This window comes from Schistocerca cancellata, chromosome 2 (assembly GCF_023864275.1).
Source record: "Schistocerca cancellata isolate TAMUIC-IGC-003103 chromosome 2, iqSchCanc2.1, whole genome shotgun sequence".
Lineage (NCBI taxonomy): Eukaryota > Metazoa > Arthropoda > Insecta > Orthoptera > Acrididae > Schistocerca > Schistocerca cancellata.
Genome location: NC_064627.1, coordinates 381,004,326 through 381,024,096, shown reverse-complemented (window position 1 = coordinate 381,024,096; position 19,771 = coordinate 381,004,326). Strand labels below are relative to the sequence as shown.

The window sequence follows — 19,771 nt, the reverse complement described above, 5'->3', positions numbered from 1 at the left end:
GGAAAAGGGACTGATAACCTTGCAGTTTAATCCCTTTAATCTACAAACTATCCAACCAACCAACTTACAAGTGTGAAGTCATCACAAATTATAATTACCAACAATGAACTTATGATGGAGAGCTGTGAGGCGTTATGATAAACACTATCCAGTTAATGAAATTATGCATTTGCAGTGCCATGAGTAAATACAGGTGTGTGGAAACAAAACTTCAGCTTGTGTAATAATTGTGATAGTCACCGATAACTACATGGGTGTAGCTATATGACAGAGGTATGATATTGTCAGTGTTCCAAGGACAACCAGAGATTGTTGATCAGCTTATCTCTGGTTTACAAGTGATAAATCATGGAACATTGGTGTTCTTTTAAAAGGTTACCAGATATGAAAGCAGAGCTACACTTTTTTATAACACGCTACTTCCTAATCTAACCATTCAGAACAGATACAAGATGGTCAAATCATAAGTGCTTATCCCATTCTTTTATAGGAAATTAACCTTTAAAAAGTACTTATATATGCATGAACTGTTCCATGTTCTCACATCACACTGTAAGTGTGGTGCTATGAGGTCTGATCCCAGTATCTTCCTGTCTGAGAATCATCCTTGGTCTGATGTCAAGAAGGACTTTCTTCATCTCCCCATTTAGGTCTTCAGCCAAACTTCAATGTACTGTTTAAGTATGTAATAAATCAAATGAATCAAATGGACCACATGATGTTGTGCCAATGCCTCCTTTAGTGTATTACTAAACCAGATGCTTTATTTTCGTGTGCCAGTGTTGACCCATTTGGCTCCACCAAGAATATTTACAAAACTTAATGCAAAATTAACACACTTTTTTGCAACCAAATGTACAAAATGATTTCCTCTCAACATACAACAACATATTATTATCTATTTGCTGCAAAGAACTTGAAACAACTTTATATGATTGTGCATGAATGTCATTCCTGATTAACACCTTTGTAAATTACTGACTGGGAAATATGGTTGAGTGAGCTTTGTTCCAGGTTTTACTTGGAACTCTTGCCTGAATGGCACACTCTTTGTAAATAAATGGCAATGGCCATACTAATCACTTAATATGCTACAAAAGCAATTAGTAAATATAATTTTCAACCTTGTTTATAAAATGGTAGCACTTTATTACTAGCTACCTAGTAAGCTGCAAATATTGTCGTAAGCAGTCAATCGTGCCCTTTAGAAATCGTTACAAACAAAACATGTTTTTGAACATGACACAGTCCTTAGTGGATGCAAAATGTTCCTAAAACAAAATTTCACTGCCACGAGGGACCATATAGTATATCATAATTGTGCTGGTGTTATTTGCATATATGAAAAAGGAAATTCTGATTTCTGTGACATGTACACAGAATCAGTGACCTTCTGTATTTTCAAACAGTTTTTACTTGTTGTAAGGCAAGAAATATAAATCAACTGCGAGAGAGGTTTACACACTTTGAACTCCAGAGCTACATTGTGGAAAGTAAATTTCCCTGCTATGTTAATCTGGTGAAGAGACTCACATTTTTGTCTTGAAATCTGATGAAAAAGTATGCATATTGATGTTAGTCTCAATGTTTTTAATAAGGGTATTGTTTCCAGCAGCCATTAAAGGTTGTCTTAAGTTAATTCAGTTTCAGTGATGCAAATGGTTTGAAGGATATATTTTCTTACTGAAAATGGCATAAAGCAGTTTATTTCTTTAAAAAGTGACTGATTTAATATTGTGGCTATGGACTACACCCATAAAATCTGCTTACATTGTGATTTACTCTTTTGGGAATATTATTTTCCCATTTTCTGATTTATGAAATCCTATGGTGCCATAAAGGTAATCCAAATCTCATCACAGAACTGTACTTGGACCTATACAAACTCTGCTGATTCTATGAGGACAGTTAAAGCATATTTCTAGGTTACAGGTAACTGAGAAAATTTTGGCTGAGTTGCTGCAGGTCTACAAGACCCTCAGAACCTAGCACAGTGATTTCTAGCAAGTTTTGATATCTGTTAGCTTCAACAAAAGCAGTTTATAAATATAAAGAAACAATTAATAAACTAAACTTTAAATAAACTCTAATCAAGCTGTAACAAAAAATGTTTAAATAAATAATAAGATTTTGTTAAATATTTTACTTTAGTCACTTCAGTGCTTAATTCAAAGATCTTCGTATGTCTGTACAAGTTATAATGATACTGATACAACCATTTTTAACACAAGATATTGCCTGACAACTTATAATTTTTATACATCACCTAGTAGATATATTATTTTAATACCTTCTACTACTTTTCCAGTTAGTGTACATTTTCCTCTTTTGGTCAGCTTCTTTCGTTTTCTCTTTCCGAGCAGTTCCCCATTACTTTTCCACCCTTTTCCTTTCCCTGAGTCCTTTTGGGAATTGTTTTAACTTGAGCCTTGTTTGCATGAGGAAAAAGGGTTGGATGACCCTGTAGTTTGGTCTCTTTACACCCCAAACCAACCAATCAAACGGTTCTGTTGTTTTCATGTTTTCTAAAAGCTGGACAGCCAGGAAATGTCAGAAATGTATGACATTACTGAGTGTCTCAGGAAGTTCATACAACCTATGGAAAAGAAACAGCACTCCAGAAGGCAGTGTGCTGTGTGCAGCTGTGTATGTGATGGAATGGAAAGAAAATGTATAGAGGGTTCATTGTGCATTGCATTGATTGCAACATGTCCCCTGTTTACTACCTGTATCTGTGTTTGTTACACTACCAGCTGAAGTAAGACTGACATTCTGAGTAATAAATATGACATTTGATATTTAACATGGTCTTATACCAAAAGGAAAATTCTCTCAAGTAAGCTATAAAATTGTGAGACATAGTTGCTGCTCAGTACTTACCTTCAAGAGAAGTGACAGATAATGTGTCATAGTAACTTGCAGGGTGACTTCCCTATAGCATTTATCATAAATAATAAAATTCTATTACAAATATTTTCTGGTTCACCTTCCATTAGAATTTACTTGGTGCTCTTGACTTAGCCAATGTTTTCTTCCCATATTTACATAATTTTTCTCATTCTATTTTTTTCCTTATTCTCCTCCACATCTCTTAGTATTGTTTACCACTGTAGCTGTTATTAACTTAAAGTAGTTAGTTTCATATCACAAAATAAAGGCAAATATTTGTTGTTTTATGTTTTATAGGTGATTAAATGTGTCCCACTGAAAGAAATGTAAGATTATGTTTAAAAAAATAATTTTAAACAGCATGGAAGTAAGTAATACAGTAATATATGTAGAATGAGGTTTCCAGATATATTTGTCTCATGAAGGGTCTTTACATTTAGGCCAAATTGTTGTTAAACTTTTGATCTGCAATTACCTAAGAATATCATACTCTAATTCTTTTCAAGTCATTGAAAATTATATTTTCTGGAATTATTTGCAACAGTGTTGTTGAAAATAGAAAATTCTAGTTTGTTTTGGGAATTCTGTATTTGTGAAACATTTCTTGATGACATACACAGCTTCACTGATGTCCTCCATTTATTACACCTGAACAGTTCTTAGTCATTTTAGTTTGAACATATGGTGTACTCATTGTACTGATTTTTATTTTCAACTAGTGTCTGTCTATTTCACACTTATTTACCCATAAATACACTTTCAGTCCTTTAGCTTCTGTAAATAAACAATGTGTCACATTGTGGAAAGTTCCATTTAATATTTTAGTGTTAGATATCATCATTTTGCCTAACATGTTCCTTGTGATTTCTCAAAGATTGTTTCATGAGAAAAGTTCCATCAGCCATGGACTGACAGTCTCATTGAACTTTAAGAGTTTTGATTTCTTGTTCATGTGGTATTAAAGTGTTTCCCACAGATTCAGTACTGTATAGAAAGCACTCACTGCTTGCATCTACTTCACTGAAATGGGCTCAGATTTCTCAGCAACCCAGAAGGTACCTCCATCTTTAGCAACTGTACATCTGTGAAAAAAAATTTATCAATAAGACAAAGGATACAAACAGGTTAACATTGATACACTTTGATTTATAATATCATTAAAGACTAATTTACAATCAATAACTTCAGAACTATTGAGATGATCTGAGCTGATATTTTGTAAACATGCAGATTACTTAATTAAAATAAGCATCCCATTAATTTTCTTAATCCACTGAAGAGCACCAGTGTCCTGTATGGCTGGGAAAAGCAGAGAGGTCAGTTACCGTCTTTTATGGACTGTAAGTCACTAAGGGCTGCAAAACTCACGTTAATTTTTAAGCACTTTTTTTTAAAATTTACCATTCTTATCAATAGATTGCAAAGCCAGACTAAAAAAAATTCTTAGTTTATAAAATTGAACTGATCTTTAAAATGCCTGAAAATTATCATCTGAACTTTCTTCTTCTTCTTCTTCTTCTTCTTCTTATCTTCAACATCACTGTTGTCCTCTTCATATGTAAGATGGTCTCCACTGGCATCAAGAGCATCGCTTATGTTGCAGTTCTTGAAAGATTTAGCAATAATGTCTCCTCTCTCTCTAGACCATGACTGTTTTATCCACTGACACACTTGTTTGATTGAAGGTTGGTTTAAAGCTCCCTGCAGTGTGAATTCATGTTGGGTTTCATATGTCATGCATTTGTTCCATTCCTCTTTCATATACTCTTTACATGATTTATTTATCAAGACATCAATAGTTTGCAATTGTGAAGTAAGTCCTCCCAAAATCTCTGTCACATAATTTTTCAAATGATTACTAAATTGATCTAACACAAGAAGAGAATTCTTCTTCAATAAAGCATCTTTCCTTCTCTCCCACACTCTGTTAATCCAAAATTTCATACCAGCCTGATCCATTCAACTCTTGTCACATAGTGAACAACAACATCTGGTGGTGTTTCAGAAGGTTTTTGCATTGTTTTGCCATTGAAAATTATCATTGGATTAAGTTTAGCACCATCAGCACAACGTGAAAGGACCACAGTGTAGTGCACTTTTTCAGGTCAACTTGTTTTCATAGTTACAATTTCAGCACCTTTCATGGCAGTAGTTCTGTTAATCAGCATGTAAAATTTTAGAGAAGTTTCATTGATTTTCACTACACGGCATAGTTCCACACTGGTTTTCTTTCGATGTTGAATAATAATGCAATGAAAGATAATATTTTCTTTTCCTACTCTTGTGGCATTTCCTGAGATACTTTGGTTTTGATTTGCATGCTAAGTCCACGACACTTCATAAACCTTTAGCACTGACCATCTCCACCCTTAAAGTCTGTTAAGTTCCACTGTAGTACCAGCTTCTGAGCGTGTATTTGAATCATTCTTGTATTAATTCCAATGCCATTTTGATGGTGTCCTTGAATCCGTTTCAATATGTCTTCTTCTAGTTTGGCCATTTTGCAGTCAGTCCTCCATTTGCACATTTAGTCTTCTTCATTTCTTTCAGTTCTTCATTGTGGTTTGATGAACTCTCTGCCAGGTGCTTATGTGTGATTTGGGGAGTATCCAGGCAGATGTAGATATACTAGCCCACCAATTGCGAACAGTTTTTTGTGTTGGTGGAATGCTGAAATGCCACACAGCTGGTCTGTTTCCATGTTATTCTGCATAGGCTATTGGTTTCAATTTGTGGCCCACATTATATGAATATCTTTTTTTTCCATTATCAAACTAGCTACTAACAAATATATTGTACTATTACTGATAACACAAATCACTTTCAATTCAAGTTCACTGGGACCATAGACTGCAATAATGCATCAAAGACTAGACAGTGTTCTGGGTTTGTGATGGTGGGGTGGGAGGGAGACAGTGTTATCAAGCTTGTGAATCCCCACAACTCATGTTCATTGCATTGGTACACTGTTGCTGCCCCAGTTGAATCTAATGTTGCTGGATAGAGACAAGTCTCCTGCAGACATTTTTAAGACTGGTGGAAATTGTAAAACAAACAGTGGACATGTAATTTTGGGTGTGGTATAAGACACACCTGAATTTTGGAGGCAATTTTTCCATATGTGTCATGATTAAAGAACTCTGTAAGATCAATATGAATTATGCAAGCACTTATTTTTGTGAAACCATGTTCGCTCTTCATGAAACACATATGCATATAATTTTTTAAAACCAATTGACAACTATTTTGAAGCCAACAATTACCTTTTCCAATCTTTTTTTTTCTTTTTTTTTTTTTTTTGCCCGTTCTCTTTGGAACCTCCGTATTTCATATTTAAGATGTTCACTTACTTTTAACATTATTCAATAATGCCAAATTTCAAGTGGTTTTATTTTATTTTTCTCTGGATTTCCCATGATCTGTTTTTCATATCCATACAATCAGTCTACATCTAGATGTAGATTTAGAGAAATTATCTCCTCAGTAATGTATCAGTATTTCACACTATGAGAGCTGTTATATTTGAGAAAGTATTCTTTGTCTGTGCAGATAATTCTTATATTATCCTCATTGTTTCAGTCATCCTGTATAACCATGCTTCCTAGATAGGAGAAGTCTTTCACTTTTTCTATTTTTGAATCACTCATCCATTCACTAATTTTCAGCAGATCCCATCAAAAAGGAGAACTTCTATGGATGTGAAACAAGTCAAGGTACACATTAACAAAAGACAAACAACAGAAATCTGTATACTGCAATAACAATGAACTACCACTATACTATTTAATGCTGTTCATGTTAAGTTAGTTACATGTTCCATATAACATTGAATGACTTTTTTTTTTTTTTTGAAATGATGTGGAATGAGTCAGTTTAAAGGATATATATACATGATTAGGGTTAACATTAATGAACACATTATTATTTTAGTCCTACAATTAAAAAAAAAGGTGTTTTGTTTACAGGCTACCAGTTTTTAAGTAGAAATTTGTCAATGGACTAGAAGTAGCTGTCCAGGACAAATGATCTGAAGTTAGATTTAAAACTTAATATGTTATTGGTTAAATGATCAAAGGCTTTTGTTGCTACATATTGATTTCCTTTACAAGCTATTGGCAGCTTTAATAGTTGGTCATACCGGTAATTTTTCCTTCTAGTGTTGTAGGTATGGACTTTACTATTGCTTTGTGAAAGTACAGTTAAAATGCCTAGCTCCTTGAAAATGCTTGGTTTTGTGCAGTCAGTACTTTCTTTTTAAGTGATGATGTACCCCAGAAAAGTATTCCATAGGATATTACTGAGTGTAAATACACAAATTATGTCAGGAGATTGATTTGTTTGTTTTCAAGACTAGGAATTATATGAAGAGCAAACATACCTGAACTTAATTCTGCAAGAAACTCAGTAATATGCTTCTTCTAATTTTCATCATTATGTACACCCATTAATTTGGAGCATTCTACCCTATTTACTGATTCCTGTTCATGTGCTACATCAATTGTTGGTATGGCCTTAGATGTACAGAACTGAATATAGTGTATGGTTTTCAAAATTGAGGGAGAGTCCATTTTCTGAGAACCACTTTATAATTCTTTGGAAAATATCATTTACCATCTCTTCTGTTGCTGTCTCTCTAATGGGATTTATTATAACACTAGTATTGTCTCCAAGAAGCTCCAATTCTGTTTGTTGAATGATAAGTGGAAGGTCATTCACATATATAAAGCATAGGAGCAGGCCCAAAATTGAACCCGGGGCCTTCCTTTGTGATTTCTTCCCAGTCACTAAATTAGTCACTAAGTTAGGTAGAAAAAAGTTGCTAATTTGAAAACACCTGTTGTCTGATAGTGCTTCTGTCCAATAGGAAGCTTAATATTTACTTGATTACAATGGTGTGTTTCAAAAGAAAATATTCAACTATATCTTTAAATAAGGAACCCTGTTTACAGTACATAACTACTTGTCATTCACCTTTACAATGAACCCTGCTACTTGAGATATTGTTGTACTTGAGATACAGCTAACAGAAATTTTCAATCTTTAAATATTCAGGTAATTTGTCGATAAAATAGCTCATGAGGTACATATTTAATTTTCTTTTGGAGTGGTTGGGATCCTCAATTTCTTGTTTTGTCTTTGATGGGGACCTGTTAAATATTTTCTTTATGAACCCTAGACATGGAGGCCAAGTTTATATACAATTTTTTTTGTGTTTTGTGTAGATCACAATCCAGCTGAAATTAATTTCTTGTATCAGCAGCAAAAGCCATTGAGGAGTTAATGTGTTGGGTAGAGAGTGTAAGAATTCCTTAAAAAGGCTACTCAAAGATTTAGGCAGCCCATTAATTTTCATAATTAATGTGCTGAAGAACACCAGTGTCCTGTTTGGTTATCTAATTCCAAAAAAACCCCATTACGTCATTCCTAATTTTGATGTTAAGTATGTTAGGATGGAACTTTCTGTCTTTCTATTACTTTTCTTAACCTCTGCTTTAGTTTTGTTTATCCTTAAGCCATATTACCTACTAAGTATGTTGTCTGCTCCATTCAGCAGGTGTTCCTTACTTTCAGCCAGATGGCCCATGTTATCTTGAATATTATCATATATTTTTGCTGAGCACTTTCACTTCACTTCCAAATGTTCACTTTACCTCCTTCATTGCTTCTTTGGTTTACAATTTAAACAGCAGTGCTGATACACAGCAATCCTCCCATCCACACTACTTAACATGAGTTTACTTTCTCGAACTTCACTTTTTTTCTCCTACTTCGTTTTTGTCAATTTTATAGATTACTACATTGTCTCTCTAAATTAGTTCTAATTGTCTGAAGATTGCAAAACCTTTCATTTATTCATACACTCATCACGTTCTCTGAACTCCATCATGAAGGGCAGCCTTTGAGGATATGAACTGAGACAAATTATATGTCAAGCACCCACAGCAGGCTACTTCTATAGAGTATACGGTAGCATGCAGCCAGGCGATTAGCGTGAGTTTTGGTGTTCTCGTAAAGTTAAGTCATTTTAGATTATAAAAACAAATAGTTTAGTACTGATTACATGGTAAATAGGTGTATTAGTGTGCTTTTTAAGTGTACCAATAAAGATTTCATTTTTCTTTACGTAATATAGCAGAAAACGCAAAAAGATTGTACAGTCGTATTTTACGTTTACGTTTTGCCGCAGCAAGTCAATAGAATTTCGTTTAGTTGTTCTTTGTTCTCTCCAGCAATTTAACTGCAGCGTACCTCCTCATTATTTAACTCACATTTCCAGGAAGTAGCGTAAAGTTTAAGTTGTTGTTTCAGAAACTTTGCACTGTTGTTTTTGTTTACACACAGTCGCGTGTAGGTCAAATTTGTGGAACCATATTTTTGTGTTTATCTGTAATTTAACTGACTTATTCTTAATAAACTATTACGTTTATCATGAGTGAAAAGTGCTTGACTTGTCATAGAATTGTTAGGTCGGGGCTTTGGTGTGACGGGTGCTGTAGTTTTTTCCATGTGGGTGACTGTAGTGGCGTGGGAACAGGGGAAGTAAATGAGACTCATCAGTGGTTTTGTAGGATATGTAGTATAGTCAGGAAGATACTAGAACAGGAGGGGAAAATTGCCACCCTTCAGGCTGAGTTAGACAAGGCCAGGGGAGATCTTGACAGGTTAGGAAGGGAGAAGGATAAAGAGAGGTGGGAAGTGGCAACAGGCAACAGGAGGAACAGGCCTAGAACTTTGTCTGACAGCTTCGTGGTGAATGTAGAAAATCAATTTGATCCATTGCTTCAGTTAGAAGCTGGTGAGCCTCAAGCAGTTGCAGGTGTAGACAGGGCACAACAAACTTTCAGCAGCAAATTGAAAAGTAAGAATGTAGGGAAATCAGTAAAGAGAAAGAAAGTGTTGTTGTTAGGTAGTTCCCATGCAAGAGGTGTTGGCCAACTTTTGCAGGATGAACTAGGATCAGAATACCAGGTCACCAATTTTTTTGAATCTTGTGCTGGTCTTGAGCAGGTGACAGAGGATTTAGGATCACTTTGCAAAGATTTCACTAAGGAAGACACTGTGGTTATAGTGGGTGAGGCAGGTAATAGTATTGACAGAGATCCTGGGTACAGTACACAGTGTGACCTGGCAAAGATTGCATCTGCATCGAAGCATACTAGTGTTGAGTTTGTATCTGTTCTTGGGTGCCATGACTGACCTCATTTGAATTCTTCTGTCAAAAGAGTTAATTTGGAGTTGGAACGGCTGCTTATGTTGGGTGCAGGGTCACACATTGGTGTGGTTACTGTTGATTCTCTCAATAGGTGGGATTATACTAGGCATGACCTTCACCTCAACAGGAAAGGGGAGGATAAACTGGCTGTGAAAACAGTAGGAAAGTTAAAGGGGGGAGGCACTGTCATGAGTGATAAAATACCAGTGGTTATAGGGTTCAGAAAAGACCCTTTTTTAGGGTAGGGAGGACAGAAAGAAACCAAATTTTAAGAGAGGTGAGGACTGAGACAAACCTTCAGTTTGAGAAAGAAACCAAAACACATAATTCTAGCTTTTTACATCAGCATAAACAGCTATTGGTTAAAAATGTTCAACAGTCAGCAGATATTTCAACTTTACTCAATTTTAACTCAGTCAATGTGAAATGTCAGCTACCTTTATTGTGTCAAAATATTCGAGGACTGAGAAATAAAATTAATGAATTAATTGTCTGCATAGATGAATTAGAGTCTTCAAACCTATCTGACATAATCTGCCTCTCTGAAGATCATGTGACCACCAGTATAGAACTTTTAAGTGTTACAGGGTTTAGGTTAGCATCTCACTTTTGTAGAGCAGTACTGAAGAAAGGAGGAGTTGCCACATTCATTAGGAACTGTCATAAATTTGAGAACATAGACATTCATAAATTTTGCCTAGAACAACATATGGAAGCATGTGCAACAGAAGTAGAATTTCACAAAAAGTCCTTCCTAATATTAAGTGTACATTGAGCACCTGCAGGTAACTTTAATCTGTTCACAAACCACCTTGAAGCTGTACTGGCCCATTTAACAACCAAAAACAAAGAAATAGTGGTTGCTGGTGATTTCAATGTAGATTTCCTTAAAGACTCTCCCAATAACTTATTTGAGTTAGAAACACTATCATTCAACTTATTTCCCACTGTAAAGTTTCCCACTAGGGTAGCCAATTGCTCACAAACAGCCATTGATAATATCTTTACAGAAAAGTCCAATGAACAAAATTATGTTACAAAACCAATAGTTAATGACCTCTCAGACCATGACATGCAGTTCCTTCTGTTAAATGTTTATACTGAACAGGATTTAAAATCTGTTAAATCTGAGCTCAAGAGGGTAATCAATAAGCCAAAAATTGATTACTTTAGGACACTCCTCAGAGACATTCACTGGAACAATGTTTACAGTGCTCATGGCATGAGTGAAAAATACAAAACTTTTGCTGATAAACTGCTTACGTTGTTTTTCTCCAAAACTAACCAAGGTTAGAGCAAAGTCTACAAAGAAGCCATGGATTACTCAAGGAATAGGGGTATCTTGTAAAACAAAAAGAAAAGTGTTTCTGTCAATCCGAAACAGTTCTGATGTTGATGCTATAGCAGATTACAAGAAATATTGCAAAATATTAAAGACAAGTAATACCGACATCAAAGCAAATATATTACAAGGAAAAGATAGTCATATCAGATGACAAAATAAAGACAATATGTGATATAGTGAAGTAGGAGACTGGTAGAACCAGACACGAAGAGGAACAAATAGCATTAAGAATAAATGATACATTGGTGACAGATGTGTATAGTGTTGCCGAACTTTTTAACAAACATTTTATAACTGTTACTGTAAAGATGGGGTTGTCAGATTCTGTAGATGCTCCTATGGAACACCTCAGACTAGACATTTCAAGTAACTTCCGTAATATGAATTTGACCCTCACGACCCCAGCAGAAATAATTTCCATCATAAAATCTTTAAAATCAAAAACATATAGTGGGTATGATGAAATATCAACAAAGTTAATTAAAGAATGTGATTCTGAGTTAAGTAACACATAAAGCTATCTGTGTAACCAGTCATTTATCAGTGGAATATTCCCTGAATGGTTAAAATATGGTTAAGTAAAGCCACTGTTTAAGAAGGGAGATAAAGAAATAGCATCAAATTTCTGTCCAATTTCACTTTTGCCAGCATTCTCAAAAATTTAGAAAAAGTAATGTACAATTGGCTTTATAACCATCTTATCTCAAATAACATACTATCAAATTTTCAGTTCGGATTTCTAAAGGGTTCTGATATTGAGAAGGCTATCTACACTTACAGTGAAAATGTTCTTAATTCATTAGACAAAAAATTGCAGGCAACTGGTATATTTTGTGATCTGTCAGAGGCATTTGACTGTGTAAATCACAATATCCTTTTAAGTAAATTAGAATATTATGGTGTAACAGGAAATGCTGCTTAATGGTTCAAATCTTACATCTCTGGCAGGAAACAAAGGATGTTATTAGGAAAGAGACATGTATTAAGCTATCAGGCATCATCCAACTGGGAACTAATTACATGTGGGGTCCCACAAGGTTCCATTTTAGGGCCCTTACTTTTTCTTGTTTATATCAATGACCTTTCATCAGTAACATTACAAAATGCTAAGTTCATTTGATTTGCCGATGATACAGACATTGCAATAAATAGCAAATCAAGCGTAGCCTTAAAAAGACTGGCTAATAAAATATTTGTCATTAAAAATGTATCACTTTTTCAAACCAACAGCTCAATTCATGGAATCAATACTAGAAATAAGAATAATCTTCACAAGGATTTAAAGTCACTTACTCTTGTACAAAAAGGTGTGATTATTTAGGAACACACATTTTCAATAACTTGCCAGCAGCCATAAAAAGCTTAACGACCAATGAAATTCAGTTTCAGAGAAGCCCAAAGGATTTATTGGCGGTCAACTCCTACTCCATTGATGAATTTCTCAGTAGAACCAACTGATTTGTGTGTATATCTGTATATAAGTACAATATAACTTCTGCACAATTTCAGTGCAGTAATGTGTTCATTGTAAAAAAGTGTGTGTGTGTGTGTGTGTGTAAGTACAACCTAACTTCTGCACCAGCTCAGTGCAGTAATGTGTTCATTGTAAATAAGTATTATAGTAGTTCTATTACATGTTTATTACCTTATAAATAAATAAAACTTTTTTATTTGAAATTCAGTGCATTAGTGTTTGTAAAATGGTTCTTTCATTTAGTGTTCATAAAAAAATGATGATCATTCCACTTGGGACCTGTGGAAGGTACATTATCTTATTTGTTCCAGTTGTACCGTATTTACTTGAATCTAAGACGCACTCGAATCTAAGCCGCACCCGAAAAATGAGACTCGAAATCGAGGAAAAAAATTTTCCCGAATCTAAGCCGCACCTGAAATTTGAGACTCGAAATTCAAGGGGAGAGAAAAGTTTTAGGCCGCACCTCCAAATCAAAACAAAGTTGGTCCATTGTAATACGAGACACAATTTAGGTCGAATGAATGACGATACAGCTACAGGAGTTTGGTTCGAGTCGTAAGCTTAACAGTTAAGTTTTACCAGGTAGCCATTGCTATACGCCAGGCGCTCCGTCCGCATTTATACGGGTACCCTTCCTTTTCACGTGCTTCGTCTGGTTTGAATCGATTGTTTATTTTGCTTTGATCTGATAAGTGCCGTTTTCTTTGTTATAGGTGTTAACGTCACTCTGAGCTGAAAATGCATTACTGTACTGTGTAATGCATTGTTTGTCTCATTCTGATAGTGCGTGTTTACGGCCTGTCGCCGCGCGCGGCATGGCTTGCTTTTGTGCGCGCTACCGCCGCTTACAATTAAAAAAAAAAAGAAGAGAGAGGAATCGTCTCACTAGCGAAACAATGGCAAGAGACTGCTATTTGTTGTTACTTACACTGCTTTCTTTGATAATGATCAACAAGAACCAAGTAATAGACTGCGTATGATAGAATATGTTCTGAACGAGAGTTAGGCGAAAATTTTTCTCCGTTTGAAAATCTTTGCGGCCGCTTCTCTAGTACGTCAAATTCTGCACAGGAATTAGTCATCTTAGATTTAAAAATCTAATCAGTTGCCGTGCTTAATTTCTGACTGTATCACTATTAGGCATAAGAAAAATACGAATGTAAACATGACACGATACGTATATTCTTCCGCGTTTGCTGTTGTCTCACTCTAGTTTCGTAGTTTATTAGGCAGATAGGATTTAAATGAAATAGTAGCAAACACGAAAGAATACGTGGCATAATGTTTACATTCATGTTATTCTTATGGTGAAGAGAATACTGCATGTGATTCACATTTCGTCAGGTTCCTATTAGCAACCACCTCTTCTCACAGGTAGTAAAAAATTCAGAACGTAGAGTTGGCCATATTGACAAACATCCCAAACAGTCTGGCCAGTCGGATTTTCGTAGTACACTGAAATTGTGCTACATTCGAAGATGAACAATACGGAATTTGTATTTACTTCGTTGGATAATGTACGAAAATGCAGTGGTCGAAACTCGGGGGGCGGAGAAAAAAGCTCGTCTTCCACCTTTTTTTTTTTTTTAATTTATTTACCGACGCAGAGATTTCCAGTATTTATCTCTGTGCCTACAAAACATCCCCTTGTAGCGCTACATATATTCGACGGCAGAAGTTAGTTGTGGCGGCACCAACCAACATTTTTCAGAACTTCCGCTTGCTTTGCACTCGATTCTAAGCCGCAGGCGGTTTTTTGGATTACAAAAACCGGAAAAAAGTGCGGCTTAGATTCGAGTAAATACGGTAAATATTTCTCATCTATTATTATTTTTCTGACATGTTCTACATCCTGGAGGACCTCCTCACTACAGATCAATTGGAATGAAAGTAAATCTAATCTAATCTAATCTAGTAACAACCAATTACAACTAATGCTAATCTGCTCATAGTGATAATCATAGAAAATACTCTTAGTTTACTCTATGCATATATACATAAATATTAGGGGGAAAATAGTACTTTAAGAAAAGGCCACTTCCCTTCATCCTATGCTACTCAGCTGTTGTTTTTGTCTGCTACTTTATATAACCTTTTATGTCACTTTACTGATATCACAGAACACCAACAGCTGTCTGTATACCAGCAAAGTTAAAAACCTGAAATAATTGATGGGGACATTACGGATATGTGGCCATGACATGTAATGTCAGAACAACTGTACTGTGTGTGTATACTACACACAAAGTTAAAGAGAACTGAGTCACAATGCATATTGTAAATAAAAGAAAAAAAGGCAGAACTATTCAAGTAAAGAAACATCTGAAAGTACTAAAGGAAGAATGTAGCAGCAACAATTTAAATTCTAAAGTGCTCCCTCAGTTTTTACAGCCATGATATAAATTAAGGAAGAAGTCTTAATTTGATAATTTTAGACTTGATGACCACACCACACTTCTCAAGCTTGGATGCATGTCTTATGTTGGCTGATATTCCAGTTTTTGTGGAAATTCTCAAAGAGCCTGACATATTAAATGAAACTTTATGTGAATATATTATGTCTTTGAGAGAAAACTTGATTGTATGCTAACTTTCCAGCAGGGTGATTGTTCTTGAACAAAGAGACATTTTACAGGTATCTCAGTCCCAGTTCTTTAATGAATAATGACTGGTGAATTGCTTGATTGTTTGAATATCATGAGATCACTACTTTGGAAAAGGTGAATTTCTAACCCATTTACAATGCTCCATCAGTTTTGGTACATTTATCCTTGATATATATTAGCTTCCTGTTGATTGTTCATTTGAAATCTCTCAGGATTCACTTAGTAACTTGCCAATGAATAATATTCTGACTGTTGCTGTATTGATTTAACTTATTGACTGCATAAGATATGTCAGACTAAGTAGTTACAGCAATGTACATCAGAGCTCCAGCCAATTCCCTGAATGAAAGATGAATATGATCCTCTGTGGTGACAGTTGTAGCATTCAATTTGGTGTGCCACAGCCAACCTGCCTGGTAAATTCCATAAATGGTTTTCCTCAAATTACACACATCATCATCATCAGATACCATCATCTATCAAACAATGGAAAATCCAGGATGGAATGTAACAATATTACAAAAAGGAAAGTTGCTACTTATCATATAGTGGAGGTGCTGAGTCACAGATAGGCAAAACAAAAAGACTGTTACAAAAAAAGCTTTTGGCCAGCAAGGCCTTAATCAAAAATGGACGACAGATACACACACATACTTATGCAAATGCAACTCGCATGCATGTGACTGTAGTCTCAGGCAACTGAGCCCACACTGTGAGGTGTAGCCCTAGTGGGTGATGGAAGTGGCAACAGCTCCTTCTTACCCCACCCAGTTGCCAATCCCACCATGCAATGGTGCCTCAGTTGCCTGAGACTATAGTCACATTTGTGTGAGTTGCATTTGTGTGTGTGTGTGTGTGTGTGTGTGTGTGTGTGTGTGTGTGTGTGTGTGTGTGTGTGCATCTGTCATCTATTTTGATGAAGGCCTTACTGGCCAAAAGCTTTTTTTGTGCCAGTCTTTCAGCTCTGCCTATCTGCAACTCAGCTTCTCCGCTACATGGTGAGTAGCAACTTTTCTTTACATAATATTGTTAGCTATAGATATCTAGAGCATGTTTGTCAACTTCTTGACTATGCAGTCATCTTTGTCAAGTTGTGTCATTGACTGTAAGATTTCAACAAGGGACTTTGGCTGTTACATGAGTTCTTGTGCTGATGTTCAAAATATAAAGTTATCCAAGAATAAGGCAAAAATATTTTGGAAATTATTAAATGAAAAACAAATAAAAATTAGTATCTAAATGAAATTACACTCTCAAAACCAGCCGCAGTAAAAATGGTGACACTTTCAAATCATTGGTCAGCAAGTTCAAAGATTACTTTCTCACAGTGGCTGAGAATTGTGCATCCACTAATAAACAACCAAAACAGATGCATTAGATTTAGTTGGGCAAACACTACATAGACCAGCAGTAAGCATTAGTGTCATAAATATAGCCAACAAGGAAAATAAAGAATTCATTGGATCACCAAAAAGTAGTAATTCTGCTGATTATTAAACTCTTTCACTGACATGATAGGATTATCCATATGTTATCTTTGTAATCAGTCAGTGATTCGTGGGAAAAAATCAGCTGAAAGACTTGAACCTTCTGTAGTAAAATCCAACTGTAAAACTGCAGATACCGTATTTACTCGAATCTAAGCCGCACTTTTTTTCCGGTTTTCGTAATCCAAAAAACCGCCTGCGGCTTAGAATCGAGTGCAAAGCAAGCGGAAGTTAAGAAAAATGTTGGTACGTGCCGCCACAACTAACTTCTGCCGTCGAATATATGTAGCGCTACGCATGCATGCTTTGTAGGCACAAAGATAAATACTGGCGCCAAAACCTCTGCGTGAGTAAATAAATTAAAAAAAAAAGTGGAAGACGAGCTTTTTTTCTCCGCCGCGAGTTTCGACCACTGCATTTTCATACATTATCCAACGAAGTAAATACAAATTCCGTATTGTTCATCTTCGAATGTAGCACAATTTCAGTGTGCTACGAAAATCTGACTGGCAAGACTTTTTGGGATGTTTGTCAATATGGCCAACTCTACGTTCTGAATTTTTTCCTATCTGTGAGAAGAGATGGTTGCTTATAGGAACCTGATGAAATTTGTATCACATACAGTATTCTCTTCACCATAAGAATAATACGAATATAAACATTTTGCCATGTAGTCTTTCGTGTTTGCTGCTATCTCATTTAAATCCTATCTGCCTAATAAACTACGAAACTAGAGAGAGACAACAGCAAACGCGGAAGGATATACGTATCGTGTCATCTTTATATTCGTATTATTCTTATGCCTAATAGTGATACAGTCAGAAATGAAGCACGGCAAGTGACTAGATTTTTAAATCTAAGATGACTCTAATTTCTGTGCAGAATTTGATGTAATAAAGAAGCGGCCGCAAAGATTTTCAAACGGAGAAAAATTTTCGCCTAACTCTCGTTCAGAACATGTTCTATCATACGCAGTCTATTATTTGATTCTTGTTGATCATTATCAAAGAAAGCAGCAGTGTAAGTAACAACAAATAGCAGTCTCTTGCCATTGTTTCGCTAATGAGACGATTGCTCTCTTTTTGTTTTTAATTGTACGCGGCGGTAGCGCGCACAAAAGCAAGCCATGCCGCGAGCCGCGACAGGCCGTAAACACGCACTATCAGAATGCGACAAACAATGCAGTGCAGTAATGCATTTTCAGCTTAAGAGTGACGCAAACACCTATAACAAAGAAAACGGCACTTATCAGATCAAAGCAAAATAAACAATCGATTCAAACCAGACGAAGCACGTGAAAAAGGAAGGATACCCGTATAAATACGGACGGAGCGCCTGACGCATAGCAATGGATATCTGGTAAAGCTTAACTGCTAAGCTTACGACTCGAACCAAACTACTGTAGCTGTATCGTCATTCATTCGACCTAAATTGTGTCTCATATTACAATGGACCAACTTTGTTTTGATTTGGAGGTGCGGCCTAAAACTTTTATCTCCCCTTGAATTTCGAGTCTCAAATTTCAGGTGCGGCTTAGATTCGGGAAATTTTTTTTTCCTTTATTTCGAGTCTCATTTTTCAGGTGCGGCTTAGATTCGAGTGCGGCTTAGATTCGAGTAAATACGGTAACCAAACCACCTCTAATTACAGTCAAATTTCACTCCAGCCTTTCCAAAAGTGTTTGAAAAAGTGATCTATGACAGAATACTGATTCATATAACAGGGCAGAACATGTTAACTGCCCCTGAGTTTTGTCATTTTTAAGGAATTTTACAAAGGGAAAACAATACAGGACTTCATAAATGAAGTGGTGGGAAAGCTAACAAGAAAAATTATGACATTAATATATTTTGTTTCCTTGGCAAATCCACAAGCATATTAATTAAGAAACCAGACTCAGTCTTATCAGACACAGCTCAAACAAACCTAAAAGTGATTAAAGCTAACAGTTTAAGCCTGAATCTAACAAAGACTAATATTATGTAATTTCTAAAAAGCAATAATGGCATTTTATCACCAGAAGTAGACATTAATAATCACACACTCTGCTCCGGACACGGAAGAAGAAGAAGAAGAAGAAGAAGAAGAAAATCACACACTAAATGAAACATCCTGTGTAACATTCCTTGACTCCAGTTGGATAATAATTTAAAATGGAGCCAACACACAGATAAGCAATCGAGAGGCTCAGTTCAGTGTTTTGCCCTGAGAAGCATAATTCACTGTGTTGGATGAAAACCAAGAGTGTTTGCTTATTTTGGATAATTTTGTTCCTTAGTGTCTTATGAAATGTATCTTCTGGATCAGTGCACTTAAATTAAATAGGGGGTTTATTTAGCAAAAGTGAGTAGTAAGAACATGGTGTAGAGTAGATACTGTAACCATATGCCTTGAAGAAGCCTTTTTCAGATCTTGGAATTCTGACAATGGCTTCCCATCACATTCTCTATTAATTTTGTTTTGTTTTGTTTTGCTGACAATAAAAATCAGTTAAAGCTGAACCATGATTTACACTGAATGAAGTTATGTGCCCAGGGGGGAAGTTATTCAACAAACTCGAATCTAACATAAAGCTCAAAATTGGAGATTACTATTGCTGTAGCGGTTTTCAGTCAGAAGACTGGTTTCATGTACCTCTCCACACTCGTCTGTCTTGTGCTAGTTTCTTTATCTTTGAATAACTACTGCAATTCATGCCTTTGTTTCACTCTAAACATTTTAACCCCCACCCCTCAAAAACTTCCCTCCATTCCC

General features: G+C 35.7%; 1 protein-coding gene across 1 annotated transcript in view; it reads right to left on the bottom strand.

Moving 5' to 3' along the window:
* Nucleotides 1–3,458: 3,458 nt before the first annotated feature.
* The window catches only part of LOC126145841 (putative defense protein Hdd11), a 49,644-nt gene continuing 33,331 nt past the window's right edge, over nucleotides 3,459–19,771 (bottom strand). Inside the window, exon 4 of the mRNA XM_049915584.1 lies at nucleotides 3,459–3,971. Within this exon, the coding sequence (XP_049771541.1) occupies nucleotides 3,902–3,971 (70 nt within the window). The 3' untranslated portion in view covers nucleotides 3,459–3,901. The remainder of the gene's footprint in view (nucleotides 3,972–19,771) is intronic.